General features: G+C 42.9%; 1 protein-coding gene across 3 annotated transcripts in view; it reads left to right on the top strand.

The window, feature by feature from the left end:
* Positions 1 to 12,235, top strand: part of FAM189A2 (family with sequence similarity 189 member A2) — a 140,418-nt gene that overhangs the window by 93,417 nt on the left and 34,766 nt on the right. For all 3 annotated transcript variants that reach the window (XM_040356832.1, XM_040356823.1, XM_040356815.1), the window contains exons 7-8: positions 6,531 to 6,660; positions 8,787 to 8,859. In XM_040356832.1, coding sequence (XP_040212766.1) covers positions 6,531 to 6,660; positions 8,787 to 8,859 — 203 coding nt within the window. The remainder of the gene's footprint in view (positions 1 to 6,530; positions 6,661 to 8,786; positions 8,860 to 12,235) is intronic.

Here is a 12,235-nt window from a genome sequence, read left to right as displayed (position 1 = left end):
CTACTCCCTGCTGCTTACTATCTTCTCCCCTGATCCCCCGCCGTTTACGGTGGCCTGGGAAGCAGACCTGCGTCACCCTGTCTCCCCTATTGACTGGCAGAAGTGTTTTACCCTGACACACAAACTATCCTTGGCCACTAAGACCCAGGAGAAGGGGTTCAAGCTGCTAACAAGATGGTACAGATGCCCAACAACTATTAAACACTTCAACCCTACGGTGTCAGATACCTGCTGGCGATGTCTGAGATCCCGGGGTACCATGCTCCACATCTGGTGGGAATGTCCTCCTGTTCAAGGATTTTGGCAGCGGATTTTCAAGCTATACTGCAAACTGATGGCGACTTCTATCCACCCTTCCCCTGAGGTGGCTCTCTTATCTATACTCCCGGGCTCGTTCAAGTCCATTAAAAATGATGTGTTGCGACACTTTCTGGCGGCGGCCAGGGTGGTGATCCCACGTCATTGGAGATCGGCAGCTATGCCTTCCCTAGGAGACTGGGCTGTTGAGGTGGACCGCATAAGGGACCTTGAACGTCTGTTGGCGGAGGAGTGTGATAAAAGTGAACAATTTTCTCTCACCTGGAGTTCATGGTCTATGTTCAGATACTCCTCTGAGTTCATTTCCTGGGCTGAAAGTAGCTTAGATGACGTCGCTCTGGTTCCATGATGGAGTGCTTCTTGCCCCAACGCTTGCCCCAATTTCTCTCCCCCCTCTGTTTCCCCCTGCTTCTTTTTCTTTTCTTGTTATCTACATACATCCTCGGGTTTTTGTTTAGTCCACATTTTATGGCTTTGATCTGCCGAATGTTGCTGATTCGCTACCTGACCCCATGTGTTGTTTTTATTTTATTTATTTTTTATCTCTTTTTTCCGTACAGATTTGTATGCTCTCCCATATGCTGCACCGTATGCGGGGTAGCACTACTCCCTTACCTGTAGTGTGGTTGATAGCTACCATAGCTAGACCTTCCTTCCATTTTTAGTTTTACGGGGATTGCTAGCACTAACAACCTCATGGGGGTCCTTGTATTCCTGCTTATACTCTCATTTCTATGTAACATCGACATGTCTATATTCTGTTGTACACATTGCCTACTGTTGGTGTATTTCATTTTGCTGTATGTAATGTTGGAGAAGATATCTGTCTTTCTGCTTCTCTTTTCCTTAATAAAATAAGATTGAATTAAAAATGCCAATGGTCCCAAAAATGTGTCAAAAGTGTCCGAAGTGTTCGCCATAATGTCGCAGTACCGAAAAAAAAAATCGCTGATCGCCGCCATTACTAGTAAAAAAAAGATATTAATAAAAATGCCATAAAAATACCCCCTATTTTGTAAACGCTATAACTTTTGCGCAAACCAATCAATAAACGCTTATTGCGATTTTTTTAACGAAAAATATGTAGAAGAATACTTATCAGCCTAAACTGAGGAAAAAATACCCATGCAATCCATGCAATCCTATTCTGGGGGTGGACAAAAAAGGGTCCTGCACGATTCTGGTCCGAAGGCGATGCAAATTCAGCCATACAATCTGTATGGCTGAATTTGCTGTGCGGTGCGAATCACATGCAATGTCTGACATTTCAGAAGTGTGAACCGGCACTCATAGTACATAAGAGGAACCTGTATAGCTTTCAGCCCTTTCATTATTGGGCTTTTTGCCCCATTTTGGGTTTTGCATGGCTTGACCAATTTTGCGTTTTTTCACAAACACATTACAGTCTTGAAATTTTGGAAACAATGACCCCATTGGCCTTTGTTTGTTGAAAGGGTAGGATCTATAGAATCTCCATGCTTTATTCTGTTGAGAAATCACTTTGAAAAGCACCCCCTGGCACCCCTAGCTGCAGCCATTTTTAGTAAGAGCAAGTGATTTATGTAGCAATTACTTCCTCAAATCCATCTGCCCTTAGCTCATTCATGCAGGAAGGAGGTGTCTTTAGCTGAGAAAACCCCTCCAACCCTCCTCCAGATGAAAGGAAAAAAAATTCCCATAAAGGATTCTGGGATGTATGCATCATTTTGGCCTAGGCCAGAAACCAGAAAGCAACTGAACAATTATGTAAAGGAAAAAAAAATGTTTAAAGCAAGTACAGTAAATACAATATATCTTTCTATCTATTTACTAATGCTAGCAGCATGAGGATTAAAAATAGGTAATGTTGACTGAGAAAGTAAAGGTCCATCTTTGGAAGAATATAGTACTTTAGTACTAAGACGCCTTTCACACTAAGGCGGTTTTCAGGCATTTTAGCACTAGAAATATTGCCTGTAAATCACCTGAAAGCCTCCCATTTATTTCAGTGTAACTTTTCACACTGGGGCGGTGCGCTTTACGGGACGTTAGGAAAAGTCATACAAGCAGCATCTTTGGGGTGTCCAGCCTGAAAAGCGATTCACAAAACATGGGCGCTTTTAACCCCTTCTTCGGCTGCTAGCTGGGGTTGAAAGCACCACTTGAACAGCGGTAAAGAGCAGCTAAAACAAGCGGCGCTTTACTGCTGACGCACGGCAGCCCCTGTGTGAAAGGGGTCTTAATATTTTGGTAACATGTACACCGTTTTTTGGCTAACTTAAAGCACAACTAAACCCAAAAACGATTTAATAAATTGTAGCTTACCAGTCATTGTGGTGGCTGAATGAGTTTCCTTTTTATCAAGCTTGTATGCATTTATTCTCAGTCAGTTAACACACCTAGCTACTGTCTTAGGGTGGCTACATTCACTCGTCTATCTATAGAGGAGCAACATACCCACTCTGGGACAGCAACATTTTCAATCGGTAGAGAGGGTAGTGTTAAATGGACTGGTAGATTTAGAGGGATAAGTGACGAAAAATGAACTCCAGATAATATATTTTAAGTAGTTACAGTATTATTGTTTTTTTTTTCCTTTTGGAAAAAAGGTTTTACACAAATTAATAAAAGCTGACCATTGTACGCACACCTGTCAGTGATAAATGGTTTGTCTTAACCCTCTGACATTTTTGCTGGACAGCTTAGGCTGTTAAGGCTGCTTAGGCTGTTAAAGGGATACATGTCATACTTACCTCCACTGGGCAGTTCATTTTGGCCCGAACGTCCTCTTCTGGGGTCCCACGGCTCGCGCGGCTCCTCCCTGCAAGAACTAACCCCCTCTGGGAAGCTCTCCCGCATGATACACTCAGCGGCCATAGCCGCCAAGTGTATGACTTGGCTATCACTGTGTCATTGATTTGATTGACAGCAGCGGGAGCCAATGGCTGCGCTGCTATCAATCATCCAATGATGAGCCGACTAGAGCTCGGTGAAAGCAACGCGGAATTGCGCTCAAGGAGATTTGGGTAGGTAAAACGGGGTCTCGGGAGGGCCGTTGACTGCAAGGTGTTTTTCACCTTAATGCATAGGATGCATTAAGGTGAAAAAACACGAAGCTTTACAACCCCTTTAAAGGCAGTTGGAAAAATACAGACCTACTGGCTGGATCACCAGGTAGTAAAGCTATCTTTTGGGGGGACTCAGAAAAACAAAGACTGTTAATGCTAGTGACAGACTGTATCACATATGTCATTTTGACTTTGATCTCAATGTCACTATAAGTTATTAATTATGCAAGTTTTCAGGATTCCCTGGATTGTTCATCAGACTTTATACAATCCTTTATAAAGCCTGACAAAAAGGCATCCAAGAAATCCCCAAATCTTGCGTCTTTAATAAAATAAAGCAGAATTAAAGTCTCCATTTAAAAAAAATTGAGCAGTTCTCTTGTTAAAAAAAAATTTTTGAGCAGGCAGGCTGTTTTTTGCAGGCATGCAGTGTCTTTTCAGCAACAAATTATACCTATCTGCATGCTCGCAGTCTTCCTTAGAACATAGCTCCCAACTGTCCTTGATTTGGAACAAAGTCCCTCTTTCCTCCTACTTTGTCCCTCATTGTTGTCTGATCTATACAGTGGTATGTATCTTTCAAAAAAGTGTTTCACAGTGGAAAAACTTTCATCTAATTTCTAAATTGCTGCATTTGTAAATTTCAAAAGCCAGTATAAAGGAATAGTAGTGATAAAAACAAAACAAAAACAAACACTAATATTGTTTTTGTGCAATTCTCCTATAAGGGGTGTGGCAGGGCTGTGTCCTATGCCTACATACTTTTGCTAATAGGTGTCCCTCATTCCCATCTCCAAAAGTTGGGAGGTATGCCTTAGCATGTACACAGTCATTCCTGTGTGCCAGAATGACTGAACTCCTGCACAGTGCCAGATGCATTCAGTGCGCTTTAAGAAAATGTATAGAACAACTTCACTGTCCCTTTCCCCCGCTATTGATTCTCCCTCTTATTTCTCCCATTTCTGCACTCCCTGCAATCTCTCTAACACCCCCTTTCCTTTCTCCGATCACAATCTTCTCTGTTTCACACTCTCCCTGACTCCTACCTCCCATAATGCCAACCTGAAAACTGCTACCCGCAGCAACCTTTGCCACCTCAACCTTTCGCATCTTCATTCTGCTACTGATGGCCTTTACGATAAAATTCAACCCCTGTCCTGCCCAGACCTGACCACTTCCATCTACAACAACACACACTCCCTGGACGCACTTGCTCTTCTTTCTACACACAGAACCAAGCCTTGTCTGCTACAACCCTTGCAAACAGATGATACCAGAAGTCTCAAGAGACACAGCTGTGCTCTTCAGCAAGCATAGCGTAAATCGAAATCCCTGCAAGACTTTACCCTTTACAAATCTGCTATTTTCAAATACAACTCCTGTCTCCACACTGCTAAACAAACCTACTTTAACACTCTCATCAAAACCCTCTCATCCAGATATCCTTAACTCTTTTCTACCTTTAATTTCTTACTTCACCCCCCACTGCCTCCACCCAACAACTTGATTACCGCCCAGGAGATTGTCAACCATTTAAAAAGCAAAATCGACACAATTTGTGATGCGATGTCCAGCATCCAACTCTCTCCCCCCCAACCAACCAACACATCAGGTCCAACACTGCACCGATACTTTTCTCTTTCAGCACTGTTACTACCGAGGAAGTTGACAAACTCCTCTCCATGGCCCACCCCACCACCTGTTCCTCACAATTACTGTGACCACCTTCCTGCTCTATCCTAAACTCTCTAACCCACATCTTCAACCTCTCCCTCTTCTCTGGCACCTTTCCATCCCCTCTCAAACATGCACTGGTTACCCCAATACTTAAAAAACCCTCGCTGTACCCCACCTGTTTGAATAACTTAAGATCCATCTCCCTGTTAACGTTTGCCTCCAAGCTCCTCGAATGCCTTTACCTACTAAAACTCTCCAATGACCTACTAACTTCTAAAACCAATGGGCAGTACTCCATACTCATACTCTTGGACCTCTCTGCTGCCTTTGACACAGTTGACCACTTGCTCCACCTTAACAAACTCCACTCCCTTGGCCTCCGTGATTCTGCTTTATCCTGGTTTTCCTCCTACCTATCTCAGTGCACTTTCAGTGTCACATACAACACTATCTTCTCCGCTCCTCTTTCTGCTGGGGTACACCAACGCTCCATCCTTGGGCCCCTCCTATATTATCTCTATATGTCTTCCTTGGGCCCCTCCTATATTCTCTCTATATCTCCTCCTTGGGCCAGTTGATAACCTCCCATGCTTCCAATACCACCTCTATGCCGATGACACCCAGATCTATCTCTCCACTCCTCAACTCACCCCCACGATCTCCTCTGATCTCTCCTTCAGCAGCAACATCCAATAACTGGCTAAATATTGCAGCCTTAACCTCTGCAACATCTCCAGAACTCGTTCCTTCCTGACTAACGACACCACCATCTCTCCTCAATGGCCTGCCCTTACACAGGCTATACCTCTTTCAATCTATTATGAATGCTGCTGTTGTATGCATAAACCTCAAAATACTAACCACAATATATAAGGCTATCCACAACATCGCCCCCAGCTACATCACCAACCTAATCAACTGTTAGCTCTATATAAATCCTGTATAATAATAATAATAATATAATATTATAGCTGGGCTCTGCACAGAAGAAATATACAAATACCCAGCAATCCAGCGGTGTTCTCCAGGGATCTGCCGCTCCACAATGAATACCATGTTGCCATCTTCTTCTGCCGTCATCTGGGTTTATGCAGCCATCCCCCTCTCCTGATGACATGCATGCACTTTTGGCTGGCCAAGAAGAAACAATCAGCCTTCCGATGATGTGATACAGCCCCAAGGTCTCCTGGAATGCATGGCATGAGTGATCGAGGAGTCATTGACCAACTGCAACATCATTCTTGCCTAAGGGAGAATACAAGAAATGCAGGGATGTGTTCCACAAAAAAGATATTTAACCCCCCCCCCCCAAAAAAAATAATGCAAAATATCCATAAGAAGAGGAGGGGGGTAGGAGGAGAATAAGAGAACGTGGGTGGGAGGGCAATGATAAAAACTGTGTAATGTTACATCATTAATTATCAAATGTGTTATATAATAAAATAAAGGATCATGCCAATAGACTAACTGTGCTTGTCCTCTCTGCAGAATGTCTGGTAACGAGGTGATTCCTCTACCACATATCTATGGATCCAGATTCAAAGGAGTTGAAGTGTTTTGTCCCATGGAACCACCTCCATCTTATGAATCTGTGGTTGGCCAGAGTCATTTACAGGAGGTACTTGTTCATCTATTCTATCATTATTTAGGTTATTTTTAGAAATTTAAAAAGCTCTGATATTAGAAACTACAGATAGAATATTTTTATACTGTACAAAATCATCTGGTCGATTGTACTGCTTTACAATTACAGTGCTTTCTTGCTTTCAACAAACAAAAAATATTCTACTGAAACTACACAAAGGCTGTGGAAGTTCCTCGAAAAATGACAGTGTGCTATATTGGAGAGCTTCACTGCGATCAGTTAGGAAGAATCACATTTTTAACTTTGCTGCTAATTTGTCAGTGTAGTGTTTTTGTCAGTTTGTTGGAGGGTGTGTAGCTGTGTGGGGAGCATCTAATGTCACGTCTCCACCTCCCAACTCTCTGATAATAAGCCACACCCTTGGATGGCAGTTTTAAGATGGCTAAGAAAGACTAAGGCCTCGTACACACGACCGAGTTTCTCGGCAAAAACCAGCAAGAAACTTGCTGGGAGATATTTTTTTGCCGAGGAAACCGGTCGTGTGTACATTTTCGTTGACAAAACTGTCGAGAAACTCGACGAGCCAAAAAGAGAGCATGTTCTCTATTTCCTTGACGGGAATGGAGAAAATTGGCTTGTCGAGTTTCTCGACAGCCCAACAAGGAACTCGACAAGGAAAATTATGTGTTTAGCCCGTCGAGTTCCTCGGTCGTGTGTACGAGGCTTTATAGAGACTTTTGGAAAGGTACATTTATTGCAATGGTTATTAGTACATTACATTGTGCTAGTGAGCTTATTTACTTAGATTTAGGGCTTTTCCACACAGAATGGAGTGCACTTGGATCAGCAGGGGATCTGCTCACAGATCCCTTGCTGACTGAAGATGAGTGGGACAGGTGTCACATCTGTGCCCATTCAATTTATGCAGAGCGGACAGGGGCAGACCCTGTTGAGCTCTATGGACAGTCGGGTGTATACAAACTCCACTGTCCTGTTACATCAGGCTACCTCCGTTGTGCTCCACCAAAACAGAAAAGGATGCAGTTCTTAAAAAAAAGAACCGTGTAAAAGGCACATAAGTATTACAGCCACTTTAATTCCTTCACACCAATCTAATACATATATGCGTCCTCACTGGACTTTGTGCTGGGTGTGCGCCGCACAGGGTCTCACCGAGAGTCCTGGGTCCCTTCCTAATGATTGGGTCCTGGAACTCCCGATTCTGGGTCACCTAACTGGCTACCACAGTGATCAATCACTGTGAAGCCTGACCCCGTGTTTCTCTCTATGAATAGAGAGGAAAGATACACTGTATGGCCTCGTACACACGTCCAAGGAACTTGACGGGCAAAACTCATCGTTTTGCTCGTCGAGTTCTGTGTGAAGCCGCCGAGGATCTCGGCGAGCCAACTTTCCTCATTGAACAACGAGGAAATAGAGAACATGTTCTCTATTTGGCTCGACGAGGAACTCGTCAGCTTTCTCGGCCGAAAGTGTACACACGGCCGGATTTCTCGGCAGAATTCAGCTCAGATCGAGTTTCTGGCTGAATTCTGCCGAGAAACTCGGTCGTGTGTACTGGGCCTATCTTTCTCCCTGCTTGCAGAGAGAAAAAAAAGTTTGTGTAAGAAATAAAGAAAGAAAAAAAAATACCTAGATCAAGATTTGATCTAGGTCAGTGCTAGGGTCAAAGTTTTAAGGCCAGGGTCAGTATATTTTGGGCAGGATTTTGTTTTTTAGTGTGTCAGTGTATTTTAGGTAGGACAAAAAAAAAGGCAAAACGTGCACTGTTGTTTCTGGGCTGTACTACAGGTACTAACAACATATAACATACACATATGTGGTGACGCTGTGAATGTCAGGAGCAGGGAAATTTGCTGTGGGTTGTTCTATGGTGGAAGATTATGCCAGTAACAAGAAATAGACAGCTAAATTCAAAAAAAAAAAATGTTTTGTTTTTTTACTATTTCTTTTCCTTTAAAAAAACAAAAAAATCTGAAGATTTCCATTACCATTTACCACCAAATGAAAGCCCACAATTGTGCTTAGGCATAAATGTTTGTTTTACCCTTAGGCGTGAAGGGGTTAAATACAAAATATCAGTGGCATTACTTCATGTTCCAATGAAAAATACATTGTAACCTTATTAATATTTACAGGAAACAGATGTTCAAATACCAGACCTTGTCCCCAGCTCTGAAGTAGAACCGGACAGCGTTCCAACTACTTCAGGTAACTAAGTGTCTGTTTTATTACAATAATATTATTTCTCACTGCTATTAAAACAAATTAAGTTGGGTTTCCTTGAATTTGAAATAGCACAAAGAAGAAACAAAATATCCGATCTTTTAAATGATAAATGTATCTACGTAGTTTACTGAGTTTTCTTAGCTACAGTACTTAGTTTATTCCTATTTATTTCCAGTATTCATATAGCATCAAGGTTTCACACATTGCGTCAGTGTCTTTAGATTCATTGAGACTCTGGGGCTGATTTACCAAAGGCAAATAGACTGTCCACTTTGCAAGGGAAATTGCACTTTGCAAGACAATTTGCCACAGATCTTAGTAAATGTGAAGTTTTTTTTGCAAAGAATATCCACTCAAAAACAGGGAAAACAAAAATAAAAAAGTAAGTTTGATTGTACATAATTGGATGATGGATGTTAGTCAGCACTGATTCACCTCAATCGATAAGCTCTGGGGAAATTCCCTTGCAAAGTGAACAGCTGATTTGCCTTTAGTAAATCAACTCAACTAAATTGTGTAAAAACAACAATAGAGTCCGCTCCAATCTATGTGTTGCATTTGCTGGAAAGCAGGAAATTGGATCTGAAAGAATTACACCTACACTAAATAAGCTAAATAATAATTAGTCAGGGTTGTTAGCAGACAGTGTTGCCACAATGCAAGAACGTGCTACATTACTGAGAATGTCACTGTGATAGAGAGCTGCATGTCAAGAAAAGTGCATTTTACTGCAGGGAAAATAAAAAAGTTTTTTTCTTGCACATAATTAGATATGCAAGACTAGGCTCTGGGGCAAATTTCCGTGTAAAGCGAACAGTCTGTTTTATCTTTAATAAATCAACCCCATTGTCTCTCGAAGGAACTCACAATATGACGTCTCTTCCAGAGTCATAAATATACCAGTTTAAATTTGCCAAGAGGCCAATTACCTAACAACACGTTTTGTGAGAGGACAGCTACATAGAGATCGGATTAAAGTACAAACTCCATACTCAAAGTGCTTTAGGTGTGACTGAAACGCAGCACTGCAAAGCAACCACTTTCTTCTTGAAGCATCTTTTCTGTTTAAAGTGACCCCATCTCTTAAGGGCTGTACACATAGGCCAAATATTGGAAGACACTCAGCCTGTGTGTATGTCAGCCGGTCTGACAAGCCAGCCAAACGTCCGGCTTCTGTTGAAGGGGCATGACCTAAAAAGATCTGATGATCGGCACCCAATCAGCCTTTGGCTGAGAGCGCTGACCAGTGTGTGTTGTGGCGGGGGTGTGCCCCTGTCAGAACAAAATAGCTCATCAGGGAGATCAATGTACTAACATCGGATAATAAGTACAACGGCTCCTCCCAAGCTCTTTAGTTTTTTTTCGATCAGCCCGCTGGTTTGAACAAAAAAAAATGCTAGTGTGTACCAGGCTTAACCCTAGAATGTTAAATTCAAAGCAGCCTGCAAAAGAAGAAGATAAATACTCACTTTTCCATCACAGAGGGTAAGTTATGCACACTTTAAGTCCCCATGCACACAGGGGATTTTTACAGCTGCTTTTACCAGCTTCAGAAACGCTTCTCCATGTTATTCTATGACCTCATGCACACACAGGCTTTTAGGAGCTGTAGGTGGTATCGGCGTTTTCAAGCTACAAAAATAAACCAGGGCCAGAAGACTGGCGTTACAGCTGTAATAACGGCTGACGCTGCTAAACACGTCTTAATGCTGGTTACAGCGTTAAGCCACGTCAAGCATTTTTTTTATTGGTTAATGGTTCCCTATGAGAGTCGTCTTTACTGCCCATTGATTTGAATAGATGTCGCAGCCAAGTCGGATCATGATGGTGTGCGATTTGTGCTCTGAGGATCTTGAAGGGGAACCCCACACCTATATTAAAAAAAAGAAACGGTGTGGGGTCCCCCCCAAAGTCCATACCAGGCCCTTTGAGTCTGATATGGATCTTGAAAGTGAACCCTATGCTAAAATGGAAAAATAAATAATGTAGGGTCCTCCCAAGACCATACCAGACTCTTCAGTCTGGTATGCATTTTGAGGCTAACCGTCACACCAAAAAAAAACCTGTGTGGGCCCCCCCCCCCCCAACATCCATTCCAGACCCTTATCTGAGCATACAGCTCGGCAGGGCAGGAAAGGGACTGCGAGTGAGTAGCATACCAGGCCACACGCCCTCAACATGGGATGGATGGGTGCTTTGTTGATGGTGACAAGGGCCTCTTCCTATAAAATCTGGGTGGTGGTTGTGGGGGTCCATGTGAATGAGTATTTCAACCCCCAGAAAAAAGTGTAGTGTAAAAACAAGAGATGGTTTTGACAAGTCCTTTATTTAAAAAACTTTCTCCAGTCTTCTCCCTCCGATCTTCTCCATCTTCTTCTTCCTTACCTGCCGTCTAATGGTGAAGTCACCTGATAGCCACGCCCCATGGCTATATAAGAGCCGGCAGAGAGCAAAGCTGGCACAACAATGGGAGACTGCATCGGAGGAGGACTGGGTCGGCAGCAGAGAAGACGGCAGCAGTGGAGAAAACCGAAGGAAGAATATCGAAGGAAGAACACTGGAGAAAAGACCGGAGGAAGATTTTTAATAAAGGATTTGTCAAAACTGTCTCTTCTTTTTATTTGCACTACACTGCCTTTTTTTGGGGTGAATGGATAGGGATACAATGTACCCAAAGCTCATTCACATAGGGGGAGGCCTGGATGTGGGGGTTGGTGGTGGCTTTTCAGCTCGTATTTTCTAAGGCTGCATTAACACCTGAGTGTTTCAAAGTCATTTTTTACTGCGTTTTTTCTTCAATTTTGTTCAGGTCACAAATGTAAAAGGCAGAAACAAGCCTGTAATCTGACCAAAATAAGCTCATGTTCTTTTTTGAGCTTGGGGCGTATTTCAGACGTTTTGCTTCAAATGAAAAAATGCTCAGATGTGAACAGGTGCCATTAAAATGAATGGGATTTTGCTTGTTTTTTATTTTAGGTGTTTTATGAGCTGAAAATGCTCAGGTGTGAATGCAGCCTAATGCCATGTTTTCATGGGGACTACGAGCTAAGGGCACTGCTGCTATTGATATTCATGGTTGTGTCAGATAGCATGTCATCCGCTGTACATGATTCAGAGTTTGCCTCAGTGTACTGCCTCCTAAGTAATCCCATCGGGGGGTGGGGGGCACCACTGCCACTGATCCCATCAACCCCCCAGCATTTCCACTGATCCCAGGAGTCCTAGGATTCCTAGGAGTTTTCTGTCTATTGATGTGTCCCCTCACCTCCCTAGTCCATGGTGTGCAGGCAGTGAGTAGATGATGTGCTGTAACCTTTAGCAACCAATTAGTGAGCAGTAATGATGTGCACTAACCTCT

This window comes from Rana temporaria, chromosome 1 (genome assembly GCF_905171775.1).
Source record: "Rana temporaria chromosome 1, aRanTem1.1, whole genome shotgun sequence".
In the NCBI taxonomy this organism is placed as follows: domain Eukaryota; kingdom Metazoa; phylum Chordata; class Amphibia; order Anura; family Ranidae; genus Rana; species Rana temporaria.
Note: the sequence above shows the minus strand (reverse complement) of the source record. Positions and strands in the feature narration are given on the sequence as shown.